General features: G+C 40.5%; 1 protein-coding gene and 1 long non-coding RNA gene across 9 annotated transcripts in view; one reads left to right on the forward strand and one right to left on the reverse strand.

The window, feature by feature from the left end:
* LOC139583754 (glucocorticoid receptor-like) overlaps positions 1–25974 on the forward strand; it is a 123059-nt gene that overhangs the window by 72974 nt on the left and 24111 nt on the right. For all 8 annotated transcript variants that reach the window (XM_071415230.1, XM_071415249.1, XM_071415198.1 and 5 more), the window contains 2 exons: positions 19556–19722; positions 23735–23761. In XM_071415230.1, coding sequence (XP_071271331.1) covers positions 19556–19722; positions 23735–23761 — 194 coding nt within the window. The remainder of the gene's footprint in view (positions 1–19555; positions 19723–23734; positions 23762–25974) is intronic.
* On the reverse strand, positions 3147–6151 carry LOC139583793 (uncharacterized). Its single transcript, XR_011676618.1, has 2 exons — positions 5717–6151; positions 3147–3581 (listed from the first exon to the last, which is right to left on the reverse strand). It is a non-coding gene; the product is annotated as an uncharacterized lncRNA (long non-coding RNA).

Raw genomic sequence — 25974 nt, forward strand, 5'->3', positions numbered from 1 at the left:
TTTTTAGGCCTCCTTACTCGCACACACTTTTTCAGTTCTCCCCGCACATTTTCTATGGGGTTTAGGTCAGAGCTTTGTGATGGCTACTTTTTAATGGCGCTTTTGGAGCAGTGGCTTCTTCCTTGCTGAGCGGCCGTTCAGGTTATGTCGATATTGGACTCGTTTTTACTGTGGATATAGATACTTTTGTAACTGTTTCCTCCAGCATCTTCATAAGGTCCTTTGATGTTGTTCTGGGATTGATTTGCACTTTTCGCACCAAAGTATGTTCATCTCTAGGAGACAGAATGCGTCTCCTTCCTGAGCAGTATGACGGCTGCGTGATCCCATGGTGTTTATACTTGCGTACTATTGTTTGTACAGATGAACGTGGTACCTTCAGGCGTTTGGAAATTGCTCCCAAGGATGAACCAGACTTGTGGAGGTTTACAAATTTTTTTCTGAGGTCTTGGCTGATTTCTTTTGATTTTCCCATGATGTCAAGCCAAGAGGCACTGAGTTTGAAGGTAGGCCTTGAAATACATCAAGAAACATAACAAGAAATTTGTGGAGTGTTTGAAAAATACGTTTTAATGACTCCAACCTAAGTGTATGTAAACTTCCGACTTCAACTGTATGTGGATAATTCTTTGATGACAAATTCCCAGGACAAAGAGAACTGCAACATGAACACTGATGTCTAAACCAGTGATGTAGTCGAGTCATTAAACCTAGTCTGAGTCGAGTCCCTAGTGTCCGAGTCCTTTATTCACAAGTCAAGTCAAGAGAATCCTGCCCACTATGTGACATTAGATGTCTAAACCAATACCTAATTTTATACTGGCAAACAACAGTTTAGCGTAGGTCACCCTGTGCGGACACGGCTATTGGTGATGTCCTTATAGCGGTTTAATCAGCATCATTTAGGTCACACTTCCAGGGACTGGCACAGCTGTTTGCAGTTAATCACTGTTGATAACCTTATCAAGGTCCTTGGCCCTGTCTGCATTGTACAGTTTTATATTGAAGTCCCTGAGTTCACCTGAGTGAAAGCTAACATCCGTGAGACGCTCCTCTTCCCTCGGGCAGAGCCAAAGATCTGGATCAAAATCATGCTCCATTGCCCGTCCCATAGGAAATTAAAATTATAGGTTGCAATTTTTGTCTCTCCATATCTTTCTGCACTCCAGTAAACGGGCATTCCCTCTGCACCCTGGTACTAACTGTTACTTTGTTTTGAATCTTGGGTTTTCTCCATTGCCCCCCCCCCCCCCCTAAATATTTATCTCTCTCCCTCATTCAATATTTATCACTCAAGCCATGTATTGCTCTCACCCTCTCTTAATATCTCGCTCTCCGCCCCTTTCCATCGGTCTCCCTGTTGTGAAATCTCAGAGGAAACCCATGCAACATCCTTTATTCCACTGTGCTGCTCTTTTCAGTGGTAATGGTGGAAATGCCCTGGCAACACCTTTTCACAGTTAAGTGTATGTGTGGAATGATACATTTTAGTTTATTAGGATCCCCATTAGCTACTGCACATGCAACTACTCTTCCTGGGGTCCACATAAAACGTTCAAATACATGAGAAAGTACAGAACAGTTATAGACCAGAACAACTTAAGATATTACATTCAATTCAAAATAAAGTTGTTATATTCAAACCTCGTAATGGGTTATTATGTGTAGATTGATGAGGGAAAAAACCAATTTGATCAATTTTAGAATAAGGCTGTAACATAACAAAATGTGGAAGAAGTCAAGGTGTCTGAATACTTTCCCGAAGGCATTGTATATCTGTTTGAAGTCTTTGCAAGTGGTTACGCATTTTCAAAACAATGTTTCTTAGACTAGAAGTGAAGTATTCAATTTCTCCTCAATCATGAAATACTATCAAGCATGTTGATGTTTAGTTCTGTCTTTGCAGTTAAGGGCAAGGTGTGCTGCTTTGTTTTGAGACAGCTGTGCTTGGTCTTTAGCTGCACCTGACCATATTACTGGACAGAAATCAAGATGGGACAAGATCAGAACCTGAACAACTTGTACAGTTTATCTTTGTATCAACACGCAGAACTTATTTTTAAAACAGACATACCTCTCCCCATCTTCACACCAACTTTGTGAATAACTTTACTATGATTACTGACAATCCAATGTTACTCCTAGGAGTTCAGCTTTTTCAAGTATTTCAATGGTCACACCCTTCATGCACAGCTTCACCTTAGGTTTAGGTCTAAGAGAATGCTTTGAACCAAATACAATGCTTTTGGTTTTTAAATGTATTTAAGACCAGTTTATTGTTAATTATCCGTTCTGACACTGACTGTAACTCCTTGCTAAGAGTCTGTGAGCTCACTGGCTGTAGGTTCTGATGTGTGCAGTAATCAGTCTACATAGTAATTTTAGCTTCTTTAAAGACAAGAGGCAAATAATTTGTAAAAGGAAAAGTTAACTGCCGAAGCCAACTGCCCTGAGGGATACCACACTGTACATATCTGATGTTAGAGAAGCTTCCGTTGAAGAACACTCTCTGGGTTCTATTGGATAAGTAACTCTCCAACCACGTAGTCATTTTTGTTGTTGAAAATAACATTGTATTTGTGTGAGATCCCATGAGGAAGTATTTTGTATAGGTTAATGATAGGCAGTGGCGAACGATAATAGACTTCACTAGGGCTTGTTACTGTTATTGAAAGCAGGACGCATAATAAATAGCCTGGCTGGCCCTTGTCCTTATGGACTATGGGCTAAAGTTTGCTGCCCGCCCAACTAGGCTAGATAAATCAACCATTTGTAAAGAGTTTTTATTGACTTGCCTTGTGCTGTGTCATTATGTAACAGAGAAACAGCTTGGTATTTTTAGGCTTCATTCTGATGGTTGAATAAGGTGAACTGCTTTTCATAGGCCTATATGCAGGTCTCCAAACTGCAACCATGTAATTGCATTTCGTGAACCTTTGACTTTGGCCGTGCAAGTAAAAAAATGTATTGGTTACATTGGTTCTGCAAGTTAAAGATGGTCACCTTACTCAAAACTCTAAATTTTTTCGGAGGCTAAAACCATGATTATTACAACCACAATTATCACAGTTATCAGTATTATTGCGGTATTGTTAAAATGTGCTGGAAATTTAAAAAAAATACTGATATACACACACACACTGAAATCATTTCATCAAGTTTTATATTGAAAACCAACAAACAACAAATACAATTAGCATCACTATGCACTTTTTGTGTGCATAAACATTAAAATAATAGAATTAACATTAAAGATGGCACCATCTGGCCATCAGAGGTAAGTTTCCCTAGTGCAGGTTTAAATGAACACAACCAAATAAACAACACAAAATTAGCAGCACTCACTTTGTAGTGAGGCACGGCAACCTTCATCAGCCTCAGAACGCCAGGCTTCTCAACAATATGAAATGGCATCATGTCCTTTGCAATGTAATATGAAAGGGCTGCAGTGAGGTCTTGAGCATTTTTTGATGTGGGTGCATAAGCAGCCTGCCTTTTTTAAATGCTTGCTGGAGTGTCTGTGTCACAACTGTAGATGAGGGACCAGTAGCATCACTGGGTTTGCCTGCTGCACGCCCACTCTGTAAACAAAGGAATAGCAAATATATTATTATTGGTGTTCTATTATTATTCACTTACACACACACGTCTATCTTCTGTGTTGCATTTGAGTATATGCAATGACCCCATGCACAATTTACATAAATACAAACGAGTCTTAAGAAGACAGTGATAGTAATTGCAATGAGCCGAACAATTGACATAAATACAGGAGTCGTGTATAGGAGTCTATGGTGTTTCTCCTGTTGGAACACTTTTACAACCAAGTCGACGTCTGCAGGATTTTAAATGAACAAAATATGTTGGGTGGGTTACTAAACTACATAACGTGTTACCGTGTGCAATGGGGGAATAGAGTCTGCAGACACACGACGCACACATCAGCAGAACAACGTGTAGTGTTTTAACAAGAGTAGGTAACACTGAAAGCTTCAGTTTACATTATTGACAAGCTATTAGCAAGTTAGACAAACAATGACATTTTCCCCCTTTCCGAAGTCCCCACATCATGCATTGAGCTAAAAGTTAACTTACCTTTCATTCGCTATAAAGTAGTGGGTGGTGGTCACAAAAATGACTCAAGAGATGTGAAGTGTTGCCCCCTTTTGCAGCGATTTATTTATTTATTATTATTTTTTAAATATTTTTTTGCATGTTCTGCAGACAGGGTGACCATCTTCGATTTAAGTTTCCCTCAGCACTCTTGTAAAACCCCAAATACGACCACACTTCAGATTTAGTCCTCTTAAAGGGCTGAAAAATCTTCTGAACGCTGTCACTGCCTCCCGCCATGTTTTCACACAAAACAAAACCCACGTTGCATTCTGCGCCTGCATCAGACTGTTGCTTACTTCTGTTGATGCTGGACAGTATTTACCGTGAGTTTTTCAAATCTTGGTAGTCAAACACGGTTTTAATGATAATTCAAATTTGAAACGGTAATACTAATCGTTGGGAATTTTACTGTGGTTTATTGTGAAACCGGTAACCGTTTCATCCCTAATCCTAATGATTCCTTTAATAAATGGGCTCCCGAGTGGCGCAGCGGTCTAAGGCACTGCATCTCAGTGCAAGAGGCGCCACTACAGTACCTGGTTCGAATCCAGCCTGTCCACATCCGGCTGTGATGAGTCCCATAGGGTTTGGCCGGGGTAGGCCGTCATTGTCAATAAGGATTTGTTCTTAACTGACTTGCCTAGTTAAATAAAGGTGTAAATAAAATACAAAATAAAACATGAAAGTGAAGTTTTCTGATTGTAGAACAGGTCAAAATCCAAATGAGGGGAAAACACAGCTATCACGTGTACCGCTATTGTCACAGTTGAATAGAGGTGGTTCTCTGTAGGTATACTTTTTATTTCTCAACTCTCATATTGTGCTCAATGGCAACTATTTTACCACCAGTATATTTGACATGGCTTTGAGATACAGAGCATGTGAAATGCGCATCAGCCTTTGCGATTGCATAGGTCTAATTGGGTAGTAGGCTACAACTGCACAGTTATTTAGGATATTCACTTTTCTGTTATTAATACATGGCTACTAGCAGTGGGTATTAGATTTAGATTTAGCTAATGCATTCTGAGTTTCCACTTACTCAGGTGCTGAATAACCCCAAATAATTAGATCTATAAATTAAATTCGATTTTATTTGTGTAGACTAACAGACAAATGCTTACTTCCCAACAGTGCAGAGAAAAACATTAGTGTTAGTGGACATAAAGATGTAGGCAAATTCATCTCTATTGAACAAAATAATAATATTCTGGAGACCTATTTTAACAGTAAAATAATATTTTAACACAAACACTAATTTAGTGTTTTCCTACCCTTCGCTGATAAATGTAAAATGAATGCATACTGTTCTGTCCATTACCTGGGGGTTACACACAGAGGATTGAGGTCCTTAATATGACAGCATGTGCACAGTGTTTGCACTTTGTCATGGTTAAACATAGTCACACTGACCTACATAGCTGAGAGCTGCTTGCCTCCTCACATACTGTATTTGGAAAACATTTTCATGTCTCTCCACTATTAGTCATAGAGACAGGCTTTGAGGAGAGAAAAACAAAAGGGAGTAAGACAATGGAGGTGCTGTATCTCATTTTCTCTCTCGCTCTATCTCCCCCTCTGTTTTCATAATGGTACTTACATATTCGGCTTCATTAAGTGTATGCTGACGGCTTTACTTCACCACAAGACCAGATTGACCATTTGTTGGTTTCAGAATCAAATGTCATAGGCTGTGTTTACACAGGCAGACCAATTCTGATCTTTGTTTACTTATTGGTCACATCAGATCTTTTTCAGAGCGAAAAACGCAGCCGTATTGACCCATCCTCAGCCCCACGATATAGTGTCTCCAGAAAGTGTTCACACCCCTTGACCTTTACCACATTTTCTTGTTATAGCTTGAATTTAAAATGGATGAAATATTGAGATTTTGAGTTTTTAGAAATTGATGAATGAATGAGAAGCTGGAATGTCTCGAGTCTTAAGTATTCAACCCCTTTGTTATGGGAAGCCTTAATGAGTTCAGGAGCAAACATTTGCTTAACAAGTCACATAATAAGTTGCATGGACTCAATCTGTGAGGAATAATAGAGTTTAACATGCTTTTTGAGTGACTATCTCATCTCTGTAACCCACACATACAATTATCGAGAAGGTCCCTCAGTTGAGCTGTGAATTTCAAACACAGATTCAACCACAAAAACCAGAGAGGTTTTCCAATGAAGAAAGGTACCTATTAGTAGATGGGTAAAAAAACAAACATACATTGAATGTCCCTTTTGAGCATGGTGAAGTTATTAATTAGACTTTGGATGGTGTATCAATACACCCAGTCACTACAACGATACAGGCGTCCTTCCTAACTTACCAGAGAGGAAGGAAACCATTCAGGTTATTTCACCATGAGGCCAATGGTGACTTTAAAACAGTTAGTTTAGTGGCTGTGATAGGAGAAAACTGTGGATGGATCAACGTTTTAGTTACTCCACAATACTAGCCTAAATGACAGAGTGAAAAGGAAACCTGTACAGAAGATGGATATTTTTTTAGGATAAAAAGAAACTGAGTAAAGCTAATCACAGGCAAAATCCTAAAGGAAAATCTGGTTCAGTCTGCTTTTCAGCAGACACTGGGAGACAAATTCACCTTCAGTAGGACAGTAACCTAAAGCACAAGACCTAATATCCGTTGGAGTTGCTTACCAAGACGACATTGAATGTTCCTAGTGGCCTAGTTACAGCTTTGACTTAAATCGGCTTGAAAATTGATGGCAAGATTTGAAAAGGGCTGTCTAGTAATGATCAACAACCAACTTGACAGAGCTTGAAGAATTAAACAAATTATAATCTAGAAATGTTGTACAATCCAGGTAAGCAAAGCCCTTAGAGACTTACCCAGAAAGACTCACAGCTGTAATCACTGCTGACAGTGATTCTAACATGTATTGATTGACTCAGGATGTGTAAATACAGTACCAGTCAAAAGTTTGGACACACTGACTCATTCCAGGGTTTTCTTTATTTTTACTATTTTCTACATTGTAGAACAATAGTGAAGACATCGAAACTATGAAATAACACATGGAATCATGTAGTAACCAAAAGTTTTAAACAAATCAAAATATATTTTATATTTGAGATTGTTCAAAGTAGCCATCCTTTGCCTTGACAGCTTTGCACACTCTTGGCGTTCTCAAAACCAGCTTCACGAGGTAGTCACCTGGAATGCATTTAAATTAACAGGTGTGCCTTGTTAAAAGTTAATTTGTGAAATTTCTTTCCTTAATGCGTTTGAGCCAATCAGTTGTGTTGTGACAAGGTAGTGGTGGTATACAGAAGATAGCCCTATTTGGGAGCAGACCACGTCCATGTTATGTAAAGAACAGCTCAGATAAGCAAAGAGAACGACAGTCCATCATTACACGAAGGTAAGTCAGTCTGGAAAATTTCAAGAACTTTGAATGTGCAGTAGCAAAAACCATCAAGCGCTATGCTGAAACTGGCTCTCATGAGGACCGCCACAGGAAAGGAAGGTGCAGAGTTACCTATTCTGCAGAGAATAAATTCATTAGAGTTAACTGCACCTCAGATTGCAGCCCATATGAATGCTTCAGAGTTCAAGTAGCAGACACATCTCAACATAAGCTTTTCAGAGGAGACTGCATGAATCAGGCCTTCATGGTCGAATTGCTGCAAAGAAACCACTACTAAAGAACACCAATAAGAAGAAGAGAAGAGACTTGCTTTGGCCAGAAACACGAGCAATGGACATTAGACCGTTGAGATTTTTGGTTCCAACCGCTGTGTTTTTGTGAGATGTAGAGTAGGTGAACAGATGATTTCCGCATGTGTGGTTCCCACCATGAAGCATGGAGGAGGAGGTGTGAGGGGGTGTTTTGCTTGTGACACTCAGTGATTTATTTAGAATTCAAGGCACACTTAACCTGCCACAATCACCCGACCTCAACCAAATTGAGATGGTTTGGGATGAGACCGCAGAGTGAAGAAGAAGCAGCCAACAAGTGCTCAGCATATGTGGGATCTCCTTCAAGACTGTTGGAAAAGCATTCTAGGTGAAGCTGGTTGAGAGTACGCCAAGAGTGTGCAAAGATGTCATCATGGCAAAAGGTGGCTACTTTGACGAATCTAAAATATATTCTGATTTCTTTAACACTTTTTTTGGTTACTACATGATTCCGTATGTGTTATTTCATAGTTTCGATGTCTTCACTATTATTCTACAATGTAGAAAATGTTACAAATAAAGAAAAACCCTTGAATGAGCAGGTGTGTCCAAACTTTTGACTAATACAAAATATAAATGAGATATTTCTGTTTTCATTCAGAAAAATATTTTGAAAAAGAATTAACATATTTTGACTTTGTCATTATGGGCTATTGTTTGTAGGTGGGTGGGGGGGGGAAATACATTTAATCTATTTTGAATTCCAGCTGTAGCACAACTATGTGGAATAAATCAAGGATTATGAATACTTTCTGAAGTAAGTACTGTAGCACAACTTTTGAGTATCACATTTTGCCTTGACTCTCTCTGTCTCCATCTCCCCTATTTTTCGCTATCTTCATCTCTCCCTCTCTGTTTTGGGTACGTTTTGTATTGCAAACTTTTGTGCTTATGCAATTTAGTTTTCCGCTTAAACTGAGCGGTGTTTATATCATGATTTGTATGTTTCTTTTTTATGTAAAAATGTATATTGCACTGTTTTCTTCTCTCCTGTATGTCTTAAAATGGGCTACTCCTCTCCCCTGCTTTAGGCAGCAAGTAGTACAGTCTTAACTACAATGTAATAACACAAATAATAGTTACACACCACAATTGTCAACTATTTTTAATCGTCAACACAACTAGTGATAAATCTTTTACAACTTGCTTTGAGTCAAGCAAAGGCACAAAGTCTGGCCTGTGGTGTTTTCTGTCTCCAGTCACATACGATAAAGCAGAAGTTTCCATCGACCATGGCTAAAGCATTAATGTGCTAAATGAAAGGTAATCGCATAAGGGCAACAGGGAAATGGCGCTTTGTGCTCTGGAGCCCTCGTCATCCGTCTGCTTTAGCACATAAGAGGTGTCAGGAGCAAATTTAATCTGGGGGAGCAAAGCAAGGTCCCCAGCACTGAAGACATGAACATCTTTTATCACTGGACGCAGGCAATAAACAGCTCCATTACAGGATACCCTCACTTAGCCTGCATCCCAAATGGCACCATATGTCCTATGTAGTGCACTACTTTTTAACCAGAGCACATAGGACTCTGGTTAAAATCGTGCACTATATAGGGAAGGGAATAGGGTTCCATTTGGGAAATAACCTAACCTAGGACTATTGTTACCTAACAGTCTCTGACTGAGGAAGGCCAGACATCCCTCACATTAGTACGTTCTGCAAAATATGAGTGTGCTTGAAAAGGAGACTGCTGTTGATCTACTGCAGGGGGCAGAAGTGACACGGGCAGAAATGACAGATTGAAAAGGACCGGTATGCTCCCGGATGGTGCCCTTGGCATCCCTCCACAGGCTGCATGCTTTCTTAGAGATATTTGTCCTCGTGTTGATTCTCTAAAATGGGAGCAGGAGCCATTTTGTGAGCAGATTCTCCTGTTTCTGGCTCTTGGCCTACCCTTTCATGCCTCACCTCTCTCTCCCGAGTCCATCTGGCAGTCTTCACTTGCATTTTGCCCCTCCTTGCTTTACTACTGTAAAATAGTTAGTCTCAAATAAGACATTCGATTGGGCTGTAGCACTTGAATTGATTCCCTGCTTCGCATTCTGGTACAAATATATTTTAGGACCTTGAAATATGTTGTTTACCCCTTGTGAAAAGACCAATTAATCTAAAAGATGGCGCTGTTCCAGAGCTATTTTAGTTTCTCAATGAAAGTTCCGTCTTTCATTGGCAGCATCAGTGGAAATTGTGGGTAATGAGAAACATGGCATGGGTGTAGGGCTGGGAATTGCCAGGGACCTAACGATACGTTAGTATCACGATACTTAGGCGTCGATTCGATATTGCGATTTGATGTTCCAAACATATTGCTCACTATACACTGAGTATATAAAACATTAAGAATACCTGCTCCTTCCCTGACAGACTGATCAGGTGAATCCAGGTGAAAGTTATGATTTCATATTATTGTCACTTGTTAAATCCACATCAATCAGTGTAGATGAAGGGGAGGAGATGGGTTAAATAATAATTTTTAAGCCTTGAGACATGGATTGTGCATGTGTGCCATTCAGAGGGTAAATGGGCAAGACATAAAATGTAAGGGCCTTTGAACGGGGTATGGTGGTAGGTGCCAGGCGCAATGGTTTGTGGCAAGAACTGCATCACTGCTGGGTTTTTCAAGCTCAACAGTTTCCCGTGTTTAACAAGAATGGTCCACCACCTAAAGGACATCCAGCCTACTTGACACAACTGTGGGAGGCATTGGAGTGTCAACATGGGCCAGCATCCCTGTGGAACGCTTTTCGAGTCCATGCACCCTAAAATTGAGCGTGGGGGGGTATACTCAGTGTATCTTGGTATACTCAGTGCGTCTGCTGCAGAGAGACTAGAGAGAGCAAGAGAACAAATTTATCAGTCAGGGAAATAAGTGCTAAAAACGTGGGCTCTCTATTTAAAAAGATGGAGAAGAAGCTATAGGATGAAAGTTTGTGCGTAGGTACAGCCGACTAGTGCTAGCCAATGTTACCTACCTTTAAAAATATACACTGCTCAAAAAAATAAAGGGAACACTTAAACAACACAATGTAACTCCAAGTCAATCACACTTCTGTGAAATCAAACTGTCCACTTAGGAAGCAACACTGATTGACAATACATTTCACATGCTGTTGTGCAAATGGAATAGACAACAGGTGGAAATTATAGGCAATTAGCAAGACACCCCCAATAAAGGAGTGGTTCTGCAGGTGGTGACCACAGACCACTTCTCAGTTCCTATGCTTCCTGGCTGATGTTTTGGTCACTTTTGAATGCTGGCGGTGCTTTCACTCTAGTGGTAGCATGAGACGGAGTCTACAACCCACACAAGTGGCTCAGGTAGTGCAGCTCATCCAGGATGGCACATCAATGCGAGCTGTGGCAAGAAGGTTTGCTGTGTCTGTCAGCGTAGTGTCCAGAGCATGGAGGCGCTACCAGGAGACAGGCCAGTACATCAGGAGACGTGGAGGAGGTCGTAGGAGGGCAACAACCCAGCAGCAGGACCGCTACCTCCGCCTTTGTGCAAGGAGGAGTAGGAGGAGCACTGCCAGAGCCCTGCAAAATGACCTCCAGCAGGCCACAAATGTGCATGTGAATGCTCAAACGGTCAGAAACAGACTCCATGAGTGCCCGACGTCCACAGGTGGGGGTTGTGCTTACAGCCCAACACCGTGCAGAGAACACCAAGATTGGCAAATTCGCCACTGGCGCCCTGTGCTCTTCACAGATGAAAGCAGGTTCACACTGAGCACGTGACAGACGTGACAGAGTCTGGAGACGCCGTGGAGAACGTTCTGCTGCCTGCAACATCCTCCAGCATGACCGGTTTGGCGGTGGGTCAGTCATGGTGTGGGGTGGCATTTCTTTGGGGGGCTGCACAGCCCTCCATGTGCTCGCCAGAGGTAGCCTGACTGCCATTAGGTACCGAGATGAGATCCTCAGACCCCTTGTGAGACCATATGCTGGTGCGGTTGGCCCTGGGTTCCTCCTAATGCAAGACAATGCTAGACCTCATGTGGCTGGAGTGTGTCAGCAGTTCCTGCAAGAGGAAGGCATTGATGCTATGGACTGGCCCGCCCGTTCCCCAGACCTGAATCCAATTGAGCACATCTGGGACATCATGTCTCGCTCCATCCACCAACGCCACGTTGCACCACAGACTGTCCAGGAGTTGGCGGATGCTTTAGTCCAGGTCTGGGAGGAGATCCCTCAGGAGACCATCCGCCATCTCATCAGGAGCATGCCCAGGCGTTGTAGGGAGGTCATACAGGCACGTGGAGGCCACACACACTACTGAGCCTCATTTTGACTTGTTTTGACATTACATCAAAGTTGGATCAGCCTGTAGTGTGGTTTTCCACTTTAATTTTGAGTGTGACTCCAAATCCAGACCTCCATGGGTTGATAAATTTGATTTCCATTGATAATTTTTGTGTGATTTTGTTGTCAGCACATTCAACTATGTAAAGAAAAAAGTATTTCATAAGAATATTTCATTCATTCAGATCTAGGATGTGTTATTTTAGTGTTCCCTTTATTTTTTTGAGCAGTGTATATATACATAGTTGTCATTTTCACAAATTGATACTTGGAGTTAAATATCAATATAATATTGTCCCGCAAATAATATTGTGATTATGTAACTATCGATTTCCCCCCCCCCACTACATAGATGCTTTGATAGTAACCCTTTATTGGTTAACGGGCAAATTCACACACACCACGTTCAACCCCGGAGGAAGTTGAAGTGCTTTCAATAGTCTGTCGCTCTTGGTGACTATTCTTTACCAGTTTTCAAAGTCAGCTTCAGGCAGAAACACCTCTGAAATGGGTTGATATGGTGATTCTGTAGGCTAGATTTAGTTTTTAGTCCCTATCTTTACAATAGCCTAGTAGTCCAATGGCCGTTAATGTTGTGTTAAAAATCCCCACTCGGCCCAGTCTGGCTTCATGAATGCATCACATGAGTTAGCAAACAAGGGAAGCTTTATAATGCTCATAAGGTTCCTCTTTAGTGACCAAAGGCCCCTTTAAATCACAGGGCAGTGCAACACAGAAATATGTATGTGTCTGGCTGTCTTTGAGTAGATGAATCGGATTATCCCATGATTTGCCTGACCTCCTTTATACTCGCTGCTTGTAGTGGGACGGGTTTGCCTGGGAAGAGCTCTATTGAAAAACCCTTGTTTTCAGCCTGTTATATTATGTTTAGCAAATACAGTACATCAACATAGACCGTCCTCTTTTTCCTGGTATTTTTTTGTTTGCATTCTTTAAGGATCTTTTTTTCCAGACCACTGGGTGCAGTGAAATACAGTGGGATCCGAAATGAAAATGTTAATAAAGATTTGAGGCATAACCGTGTTAAATTTTGACCCCTACCTTTTTTGAGAAAAATAAATGTTGTTAAAATATCTTTCTCTGTGCAATTGTGTTAGTATAAAATAATATAGTTTCCCAATTTTTTGGAGCAAACAATGTAGCTCAGTATTTGAATTATTTGGAGAAAGGATGAGAGTACCGACCAGGTGCACTTTGACAGCCTCACTATCAATACCTGCTAAACTTCAGGGGGACTAGCAAAGTCTCATTTGACATGCCCAATACATTTGTGACACACAACCTGGATTCGGTCTTATGTAGCAAAATTTGAAATTGTGTTTTTTTTACATTGGATAAAAGTAGTCTCAGTTACAAAATGGTAAATACACTGCATTTTTTAGGAACAATGGGAAAGTAATTCTGCTTTGAAAGTTGATTAACTTGTAAACTCACTTTTGAGATAATGGCCTTTTTTGAATGTTTTTGTATCTAGTCTACACCATTCAGCATCGTTCACACCCGCTTGACCTTTAGCCCCACCCATCTTGTTTCGCTCTTGGAGTGTTCAGAGCACACACACTTGACGCTCTGGGCAATAATTTGTTCACCTCTGGATAACAGGAAAACAGCCTAACCAGCTCTGCTGGCAACAATTTCATTACACTTTTTTGCCAATGTTTACTGACCCCGGCCATATTTAACGGGTGTTGTACACTTTAGCTTAAGACATGTAGCCAGCTAGCTAGGTAAACAATGAACATAGCTTGGTAAATAATGTGTAAGATCACACAGGTAATGTTAGCTAACGAGCCAGCCAGCTAATGTTAGGTAAGTTAAACAACAATGAACATAGTGCCAAATCATGTCGTTACTACCCTGCATGAATCTGCTGCGAGCTAACCACCAGGTTCAGTGTTAGCTAACATTAGGCTCTAACTAGAAAAGCAAACGGTTCTGGGATATTAATAATAACGTCATACACGTAATGCTAGTTGTCTGGCTCCCTAGCTAACGTTATCTAGCTAGCTAACAATACACTTTAGCTTGAAATGAAACCACTTTCTGTCAAAATTAGAAACGTGTAATATCTGAAAGTAGCTAGCTAGACTATCTTACCCGTATACATCATGCATGATGGACGCGTCTTTCTGTCACGGATGCCATGCCACGGTTGCCCTTTAGTTTTGAAGATGTAATCTAGAGACAGGTGTTTTCTCCATCTCTTTAGTTATCGCACTCTAATTCCACTTATTTCAAAACTCGATCCTCCAGAAAGTGGAGAGCAACACTTATGCAGCTACACTCCACAATACATTTTTTTTAAAGCCGCGTTCGTCACGATTACCAACAGACTGACCAGCTCAAATAGACAGAAGCCTGCTATATGGCAGACCAATCCGAACTCCTCTCTCGGAAAGTCCAGCCCACTCATTACCTCAGCCAATCATGGCTAGTGGGAAGGTTGCTCACTTTTTGTGTGGCTTAACCAACAAGGCTCGTAATTTAACAATTGTATTCCTATTTACAGATGGCATACAAGTTTGTTATTAAGGCACATGAAAGTTCACATGTTCCAGAATACATTTCTGCCAAAAAATGTATTTTGATAAAATAAAATAAATAAAACGTTAAAATGGCTCTCCTGTGAAGTCGTGACTTGCGACATACGCCTAGTTTCCTGAAACGAGTCACATTTAGTCAGATAGAATGTGACCTCACTCCACACTCTCTCCCCTTATGTTTTTGGACACATACTCCCTTAAACTCTGGATAGCCTGGCGCTAGGCTACCTTAACACGGCCAATGTTGTTTGATTTAGTAAATTAAAAAATCTGGCCAAAAAGCTGTGTCCTGCTCCTACCCCTACTTTTCCTAAATCTTTGTATTGTACACTACTTATTTGTAAGAATTTAGAAATCACAAACCGAAAAGTATTTAGAGCCTTATTACCTGTTTTTATATACAGTATATATAAAAAAAAATACACACATTCCCAAAAGTACCCTTCAAGACAATGTGCTGTAGGATTTTGGTACCCAGCCAGGTGCTAATGCATCTCTCTCCTTACTGAATGAATGGGCGATAATTGTGCATCGTTCTGCACAATTTCATTTTAATTAGGCCTAACTGAATGATCAGGAGGGTGAAGAGGTTGATTTTCTTTTAATTTAGAAAGACAATAGTGTATTGATTTTGTGTTATGCCTATTTATCAGCAGCAAATAATTTGACTGCGTGCCTTGGGCATGGATACCGTTCTCTTTTACGTTTTACTCTGTAAAAACAAGCTGTTGTGGGACTGTTTTATTTACTATAACTCTATTACTAATCAAATGTATTCTAATGGGAACGAAAACATGCTACATGTTGCAGTAGGCTTTAAGAATAACGCAAAACATATCCTTGACTCTATCCAGTGAACCAAACAATGCCAGTCCACTGAATGACAAATGGATAGAATGGGCGATAATTGTGCAAGTTACTTCACAATCAAATTTAAATTAGGCCTAACGGAATGATGAGGGTGAAGAGGTTGATTTTAATTTAATTTAGAAGATGAGTTTGTGTTATGCCTATTTATCAGCGTTGGCGCTCATGTTAATAATTGGATAGTGCACCTCACCTTGCTGGTTGATACCATTCTCTTAAATTTTACTTTAAAAAAATTAGCTGTTGCAGAACTGTTTTATTTACTGTAACTATATTACTAATCAAATGTATTGTAAGGGAAAGAAAACATGCTACTGTGTTGCAGTAGGCTTTTAGAATAATGCAAAACGTATTCTTGACTCGATCAAAATGAATGAGTAGGAAACAAACGATGCCAATCAGCCTGCACAGCTGGCCCATCGAAACTACACCTTAACTATACCAAAACTAATTTCACAAATAAGTTTGTCAATTTAATCTTGTCTATCTGATGAGTGACAATAGTAGGCCTATCAGTTGTCAAATTGTACATGAAGAGATGGGCGCGTCTTGTAATTGACAGATGCAGGGAAAGGAGCGTCACTTTATCCAATCCTCCTTCAGTCACATGCAGGTAAAACATTTAGATTTCTGTATAGTATCAGAAAGGGCATATTCTGAAGTTTCTATGACACCTTTGTCAAATAATTCTCAAAATTCAAGAGTTGCAGCTCTATTTCCAAAATTGCACTTTTCCCAAGAATGTCTGTGCTGTCCATGCATTCAGCATATGACCACTCGTGTGGCAGCATTGCTCTGGCTACTAAGCAAAAACTAGTAACATAATAAAGGTAAAATAAAAATATGCTATTCTGTCATCAATGGATGAATGGGCTATACAAACAAGATAGAAACGGATAATGGTGCATGTGACTTCAATGAACTGAATGATTGAATTTAGAACAATAGTGTAATGATAATGAAGAATTGTGGGCATTGTGTGCAGTCTAATTAATTTTATTATGAAAGGCTGGAAATGGTATATACAGTTGAAGTCGGAAGTTTACATACACTTAGGTTGGAGTTGTTAAAACTTGTTTTTCAACCACTCCACAAATTTCTTGTAAACAAACTATAGTTTTGGCAAGTCGGTTAGGACATCTACTTTGTGCATGACAAGTAATTTTTCCAACAATTGTTTACAGACGGATTATTTAACTTATAATTCACTGTATTACAATTCCATTGGGTCAGAAGTTTACATACACTAAGTTGACTGTGCCTTTTAAACAGCTTGGAAAATGTCAGAAAATGATGTCATGGCTTTAGAAGCTTCTGATAGACTCAAATTATGTCAATTAGCCTATTGGAGGTTTACCTGTGGATGTATTTCAAGGCCTACCTTCAAACTCAGTGCTTCTTTGCTTGACATCATGGGAAAATAAAAAGAAATCAGCCAAGACCTCAGAAAAACCTCCACAAGTCTGGTTCATCCTTGGGAGCAATTTCCAAATGCCTGAAGGTACCACATTCATCTGTACAAACAATACTACGCCAGTATAAACACCATGGGACCATGCGGTCGTCATACTGCTCAGGAAGGAGACGCGTTCTGTCTCCTAGAGATGAATGTACTTTGGTGCGAAAAGTACAAATCAATCCCAGAACAAGAGCAAAGGACCTTGTGAAGATGCTGGAGGAAACAGGTACAAAAGTATGGGGACACATGGGGACAAAGATTGTACTTTTTGGAGGAATATCCTCTGGTCTGATGAAACAAAAATAGAACTGTCCGGCCATAATGACCATTTATGTTTGGAGGGAAAAGGGGGAAGCTTGCAAGCTGAAGAACACCCTCCCAACCGTGAAACACAGGGGTGGCAGCATCATGTTGTGGGGGTGCTTTGCTGCAGGAGGGTCTGGTGCACTTCACAAAATAGATGGCATCATGAGGTAGGAAAATTGTGGATATATTGATGCAACATCTCAAGACATCAGTCAGGAAGTTAAAGCTTGGTCGCAAATGGGTCTTCCAAATGGACAATGACCCCAAGCATACTTCCAAAGTTGTGGCAAAATGGCTTAAGGACAACAAAGTCAAGGTATTGGAGTGGCCATCACAATGCCCTGACCTCAATCCCATGTAAAATGTGTGGGCAGAACTGAAAAAGCGTGTGCGAGCAAGGAGGCCTACAAACCTAACTCAGTTACACCAGCTCTGTCAGGAGGAATATTCCAAAATGTATCCAACTTATTGTGGGAAGCTTGTGGAAGGCTACCCAAAACGTTTGCACCCAAGTAAATAATTTAAAGGCAATGCTACCAAATACTAATTGAGTGTATGTAAACTTCTGACCCACTGGGAATGTGATGAAAGAAATAAAAGCCGAAATAAATAATTCTCTCTACTATTATTCTGACATTTCACAATCTTAAAATAAAGTGGTGATCCTAACTGACCTAAGACAGGGAATGTTTACTCGGATTAAATGTCAGGAATTGTGAAAAACTGAGTTTAAAAGTATTTGGCTAAGGTGTATGTAAACTTCCGACTTCAACTGTATGTCACCATTAGTAAAGATATGTAATGCGGAATTGCTAAAAAGAGTAGTTAAAGACCTATAGAAAAGGCTGAGTAGAGAGATGAATGCAATTGAAAGAACCAGAATTTTTAATTTTCTACTTTTATTTTTTGTCAGCTTCATGTATTTTGACTTAGTTGACAATGAAAGTTATAGCCTTACTGCTGTATTGGCCTACGAGTTCCTGAAAAATTGCCAGACTCCCAAGCCAAAGACTGTTCACTCTGCTACCTTTCACTCTGCTACCGGAGCGTCCTTCTTACCAACAGGCTCTGAATGCACTGTATACACACACACTACACTGTCACTCCCACACAACCATCACACATTCACATACGCGTGCGCGAGTGTACACACACACCGACACAACACAAACACACATACGTACACACACACTTTTGCACTCATCATTTGCTGCTGCTACTCTGTTCTTTATTTTACTTGTATTATTATCTATCTGAATGCCTAGTCACTTTACCCTGCCTTTATGTAGATATCTACCTGAAATATCTTGTACCTCTGCACATTGAGCCCTGTATATAGCTCCATTCTTGTGTATTTTATTGTATTCCTCTTGTGTCAGTTACAATTAAATTCTTTGTTATTTTTAAACTCTGCATTGTTGGGAAAGGTTCATAAGCAAGCATTTCACTGTAAAATCTCCACTAGTTGTTTTCGGCTCGTGTTATTTTCTTTGATTTGTTTTTGCAGAGACATTCAATAATCTCTCAGAAGTTACCTATATTAGAGTTCTGCACGGATCCGTTTTTTGGAGCTGCACCCTCCCCTCGCCGACCAAACTGATAATTAACTGAATTATTGTAAACAAATACCTGTTTGCATTTTTGCAGGCTGTGTATCCATCTACCAGGTTGTTGTCATCCTTGTCCACAATGACTCAAAACTGTTATGTTCGCCATTTTCGCATGAGCTAGGAGTCAGGGAAAACAAACTTGGCGACATATTGTCACGTGGCAGAGGAGAACAAAGCTCTTCCATGTGCAGCAACAAATTATGAATGTTCCAGCACCACACACATAGGCTACTAATGGACAGTTCCCTGCTCCACTTTCTCGCTGCGTGGCTGGTAGCCTAGGGTAGGTCTGCCTCACCGCTCACATAGCCTAATGGAATTTGCAACATAATTCAACATAAGAAGCTCCTGACTAAAAAAAAAATGAAAATAATGTTTTGAAATGTTTCGAACCGCAATTTAATTGTTCTGAACAGCAATAAAGTTTTCAGTCCACCCGCCAGATGATTTTTTGGGGGAGGTTCAACTGCGGTGAACTGACCCGAGGCAAGACTCTAGCCTTAAGCAGTCTGGATCTGAGCGACATTCATCTGTGATAAAAGCCAAATAAATGCAGTTGAAAAATTTATAAATACATTTGGAATTGATGTGATATATTGACCTCTGTGTTGTATTTGTTGTGTTGCAGTCCAACGGCCAGACCCGAGGTCAGCAGCTCCACATCTTCAGCCCCTGCCAAGCACAGCGGTCCAACCCATAAGATCTGCCTGGTGTGTTCTGACGAGGCCTCTGGCTGCCACTATGGAGTCCTCACCTGCGGAAGCTGCAAGGTCTTCTTCAAGAGGGCCGTTGAAGGTTGGTGACATACTAAACACTCACGCACACAACTCCATTCATGCACAGTCCTACCCTTCGTTGACCGACTATAGTAGAACATACATAATGGCACATCTATTGTGGTGATATATACATTGAGTTCTGCAGCAGTACACTTGTATATCCTTTCGTTGACACAACATGTGGACTCTCTAAGTGTTGTCCTTACCTATAGGATAGCCTAGATATTAGAACAAAAGCATACCACTTGGTTCTTTATTAAAACATTTATTTGAGTATAATATTTTATTGAACAAATGTTCTTTAAAAAAAAAAGTAAGATTAGGAGGAGAGACATTTTAGGTCCACACAATAATCAGAAAAGGTTGCCTTAGTATTACACCAGCTAGGGGTAGGCTAGTGTCTCATGGTGTTCCATAAGGCTGTGGTGTCTGTGTTGCTATTTTTGTGTCCAACCCATAATGTTCATATATAGTGCATTCGGAAAGTATTCAGACCTGATTGAGGGATTCGGTTAAATGCGGATGACACATTTCAGTTGGATACATTAATTTGTCCAACTGACTAGGTATCGCCCTTTCCTCTCCCTTCCCTTGACTTTTTCCACATTTAGTTACGTTACAGCCTTATTCTAAAATGGATTAAATTGTTTTTTTTCCCTCATCAATCTACACACAATACCCCATAATGACAAAGCAAAAACAGTTTTGTAGAAATGTTTGCTAATGTAAAACTGAAATACCTTATTTACTTAAGTATTCAGTCCCTTTGCTATGAGACTCGAATTTGACCTCCGGTGCATCCTGTTTCCATTGATCATCCTTGATATATTCCTACAACTTGAATGGAGTCCACCTGTGGTAAATTAAATTGATTGGACATGATTTGAAATGGCACACACCTGTCTATATAAGGTCCTACAGTTGACAGTGCATGTCACAGCAAAAACCAAGCCATGAGGCTTCCGAGTGGTGCAGCGGTCTAAGGCACTGCATCTCAGTGCCAGAGGCGTCACTGCAGTCCCTGGTTCGAATCCAGGCTGCATCACATCTGGCCGTGATTGGGAGTCCAATAGGGCGGCGCACAATTGTACCAGGTTTGGCTGGGGTAGGCCTTCATTGTAAATAAGAATTTGTTCATAACTGACTTGCCTTGTTAAATAAAATGAGGTCAAAGGAATTGTCCGTAGAGCTCCGGGACATGATTGTGTCAAGGCACAGATCTGGGTAAGGGTACCAAAAAATGTCTGCAGCATTGAAGGTCCCCAAGAACACAGTGGCTTCCATCATTCTTAAATGGAAGAAGTTTGGAACCACCAAGTCTCTTCCTAGAGTTGGCCGCCCGGCCAAACTGAGGAATCGGGGAATGCCAAGCGTCACGTCTGGAGAAAACCTGGCACAGTGAAGCATGGTGGTGGCAGCATATTGCTGTGGTGGTGTTTTTCAGTTGCAGGGACTGGGAGACTAGTCAGGATTGAGGGAAATATGAACAGAGCAAAGTAGAGAGATCCTTGATGAAAACCTGCTCCTGAGCGCTCAGGACCTCAGATGGGGCAAATTTCACCTTCCAACAGGACAACAACCCTAAGCACACATCCAAGACAACGCAAGATTGGCTTCTGGACAAGTCTCTGAATGTCCTTGAGTGGCCCAGCCAGAGCCAGGACTTGAACCCCATCTAACATCTCTGGAGAGACTTGAAAATAGATGTGCAGCAATGCTCCCCATCCAACCTGACAGAGCTTGAGAGGATCTGCAGAGAAGAATGGGAGAAACTCTCCAAATACTGGTGTGCCAAGCTTGTAGTGTCATACCCAAGAAGACTCAAGGCTGTAATTGCTGCCAAACGGGCTTCAACAAAGTACTGAGTAAAAGGGTCTGAAAACTTAAGTAAATGTGATATTTCTTCTTTTTTTATACATTTGCAAAAATTTATAAAAACCTTTTTTGACTTTGTCATTATGGGGTTTTGTGTGTAGATTGATGAGAAGAAAAAAATATTTTTAGAATAAGGCAGTAACATAACAAAGTGGTAAAAGTCAAGGGGTCTGAATTCTTTCTGAATGCACTGTATGCAACACTAGAATGGATTGTTTGCGTCCTATACCTCAGAACAGCCTGTCCAAACTACTGTTGGTCATTAGAATTACATGATCTGCTTACTTGTTCCATATGCGAGAGATGCTGTGGCGTTGTGTGTCTTGCGTTACATCTTCAAGGGGTTATCTTGACATGATCTTGAGTTTGTATTTTGTATAATTACTGTTTTAGGAAAAGAAATGGTCTTTACATTAGTTTCATCTAATGAGGCAAAGGGGCTATATAGAATGAGTGAAGTGTGGCTGTTGCGGCTCGCACATGGAGCTAGATGATAAGGACGTGTGCTTTGCAGGAGGTGAACACACACAATGCTGCTCCCTCGCTGTGTTTTTTTTGTTTATATAGCCTAGGCACTTCCTGCCAAACTAAGCATTTCCCCTCAAGGAAGTTGCCTTGTCGTTCAGACCAGTGTCTGGAGTTAGTTGGACTCTTACATGCTGACCACACCGCTCGCGTCGCGTGCGCTCGCGTTACAAAATAAATGTACACATACATGTTATTCAATCATTGCACCCACGCTGCTCACGCGCGTCAACAAGCGTCTGCGTAGCCAGGCGCTAAAATAGAACTTGGTTCTATTTGTGACTCTTTACGCGCTGCAAGTCCCGTCTCTCCCATCTCCTCATTGGTTTTTAGGAGCTTATACCCATGGGCCATCTCCTCATTGGTTTTTAGGAGCATATACCCACGTGGATGATTGAAAAATCAACTGAGGTCCACATTCCAGTCCAGTTGTTAGTGTAATGCACCTTAAAGTTGGTTGCCAACTGCCATATAGTCCAAAGAAGAAGAAGCCTGAAGGAGGAGAGATTACTACAAAACTAACTTTTACCCTTTTATCTGTGGATTAATTGTCGGAATAGAGGACCTTGTGCATTTCAGGTCAAATAAAAACCAAATGTTTATATTCCAGGACAAATTAGCTAGCAACAGCAAGCTAGCTAGCTAAATTGTAATAAATGTTTAATGCTTTTCAACCTGTCCCAATTTAATATAGTTGGTTTAGAGTTCGTTTTGATATTTCAACCTTCGTGTCCTGATCGCGGCTGGTGTGGGTGTACAAAATCAAAATGCGCGCGAGCGGATTAGGTCAAATTAGGTCTAGTTTGCCTAATTTCAGTTTGTGACAAAACAAGCAAGTATAGTGTGGAAAGTCATCGTACCATGTAAACCACGTAAATATTTTTTTATAACCCAAAATGTATTTGTTAGCCAGCGCTCTCTACTAAAAAATAAGCTGGTGTACAAATCCAAAAGTAAAAGACACAAAAACGAAACTTAAGAACGGGAAGCATAGAAATGGCGCTCACAGAACCGATCTACCGCTGCTTAGTGACAGATCTATAACTAACATTTCTGTGAATTTGATCAGGTCGCTCAGAAAGTTACATATCGCAGCTTTAACGTAGCCTACATTGTTATTCCAAGCTCACTACCACAGTCACTACCAATGTACCAGTCACTACAATCCCTTTTGAAGTCCATTGAACTGTTCTGAATATTTGAAAAGTCGGCAGCAATGCTATTGTTACCCCTATTGTCATTGTTCATGGCCATCTGAATATATTTATTTAGGTTACTGTAGGTGTATTTACAGTATAGTTTAACACAACCATTTCATTCACATGAAAGTGCATACATGAGTGTGTTAATTGTATTCAAAATAATTGAAATTACTTTCCATTTGTCAAATTAAAACCTTGAGTTTAAATATCAGCGAGTGAAATTCAATATTTGAGCATTATTTTTATTTCAAGGATAATCTCAACATATTGTATACATTATTCAACTGTAAATTACCAAGTCATTTTTTTTAAACCATTTGTAAATATGCATTTGTAATACTTAGGTGTACTTTAAGCAATAAGATGTTATATCTGTTATTTTTGTCTTTCTTCCCCCATTCTATGGTTGATGTCGCTATGGTGAAGGATGGAGAGCACGACAAAACACAGATGGTAAATAAAACCCACCTTTAATAATGCTTCTACTTTATTAATGTCCCTCAATCACTGTACTGGAAATTTGATTTGACCTGATATGCAATATTAAACACCAACAGTCTCTCCTGTGCCCTCCTTTGCATGAATTAGTGATTTGATCATTCATCATCTAATTTGGCTTTAAATCCTGTTTTAATTCCTGCTTGGAATGTGGGTCTATTATCACTTCGCTAGGAGAGTTAAGAAATGTATTTATGCACAAAACCCAATAGCGTTATAACTGCAATGATTCTAATGATTTGTGGGCACTTGATCAAGTTGTCATCCTAAATAAAAAATGCACTTCACATTATTTGGTTTTACTGGATAAGGTCTTTGTGAATTTGTTAGTAGCAACGGTCATCAAAATTGTTAAAAGGTTTTAAAAACAATTGTAATAAATGCTACAGTTGGACAATGGATGAATTTTTATAATCCATCAGCTATTAACTCAATTATAGCACATAAAACATTTGCCTGGCTATCTACTCCGATTTCAGAGCACTCTCGCCTGAGTGCCAGATCGCAGAATAACTGACGAATTTACGAACACTCAACAACCCATTTGAATATGGCCGGTGTCAGTAAACATTGGTAAACAAAGGGTGATTAAATTGTTGCCAGTAACATAGTCGCAGTCACCAACGCTCATGATAACATAAAAACAGTCAAACCAGCTCTGATAGGGTGAGTGAGCTGTTCTCTCATATGTCTGGAAGTACTGTAGCTAGCAAGCTAGACAATGTTAGCCAGTTAGCTTGGGAGCTTGACTGCTGTTGTTAGGTCAGAAGGCTCGGATCAACCCTACTCCTCGGCCAGAGCGTCCAGTGCTCCGAGAGCGAAACGCTCTGAATTTTACGAACGCCCAGGTTGCACTCTGGCACTCCAGATTGAATTTACAAATGCACCTGTAGTATAAACCAGCCTTTAGTCTTTGGTTGTTTAGTACATGGCCTCACATGTGAATGCTTATAGAGATGGGTGGGGCTAAGGCTTAAGAGGGTGTGAACGATGCTAAATGGGTATAGACAAAGAGGTAGGTTTACCAAAACATTCATGGGCCATTTTCTCAAAAGTGAGGTTACAAGTTTATCAACTTTCAAAGCAGAAATACTTTCCCATTGTTCCTCAACTGTAGTGTATGATATACAATTTTCTAGCTGCTCTGAGTCACTACTTTTATCCAATGTAAAAAAACACAATCTCAAATTTTGCCACAGGGGTGCATCCACCAGACACTTGCTGTCTAACCTACCTGCACTCACCTGCGCTGTCTAGACTGCCTTATTAATGACTGTTGTTGTTACATTCTCTTGTATAATTCAACAAGCGTGTCAATAGCAGGATACCCTCTAAATAACACACTTGGCTCTAGATTACACCTATCTAAACATACTTTACATTGTTTGCGAAACCAGACATACAGTGCATTTGGAAAGTATTTGGACCCGTTGACTTAATACACGTTTTGTTACGTTACAGCATTTTTCTAAAATGGATTAAATTGTTAATTTTCCTCATCAATCTACACACAATACCCCATAATGACGAAGCAAAAACAGCTTTTTAGACATTTTTGCAAATGTATTAAAAACAAAAAACTATCACATTTACATAATTATTCAGACCCTTTACTCAGTACTTTGATGAAGTACCTTTGGCAGCGATTAGACCCTCGAGTCTTCTTGGGTATGACACTACAAGCTTGGCACACCTTCATTTGTGGAGTTTCTCCCATTCTTCTCTGCAGATCCTCTCAAGCTCTGTCAGGTTGGATGGGGAGCGTTGCTGCACAGCTATTTTCAGGCCTCTCCAGAGATGTTAGAAGGGGTTCAAGTTCTGGCTCTGGCTGGGCAACTCAAGGACATTCAGAGACTTGTCCCGAAGCCAATCCTGCGTTGTCTTGGCTGTGTGCTTAAGGTCGTTGTCCTGTTGGAAGGTGAACCTTGACCCCCATCTGAGGTCCTGAGCGTTCTCTGGTAGGTTTTCATCAAGGATCTCTGTACTTTGCTCCGTTTATCTTTCCCTCAATCCTGACTAGTCTACCAGTCCCTGCCGCTGAAAAACATCCCCACAGCATTATGCTGCCACAACCATGCTTCACTGTAGGGATGGTGCCAGGTTTCCTCCAGACGTGACGCTTGGCATTCAGGCCAAAGAGTTTAATCTTGGTTTCATCAGACCAGAGA

This window comes from Salvelinus alpinus, chromosome 1 (genome assembly GCF_045679555.1).
Source record: "Salvelinus alpinus chromosome 1, SLU_Salpinus.1, whole genome shotgun sequence".
NCBI lineage: Eukaryota > Metazoa > Chordata > Actinopteri > Salmoniformes > Salmonidae > Salvelinus > Salvelinus alpinus.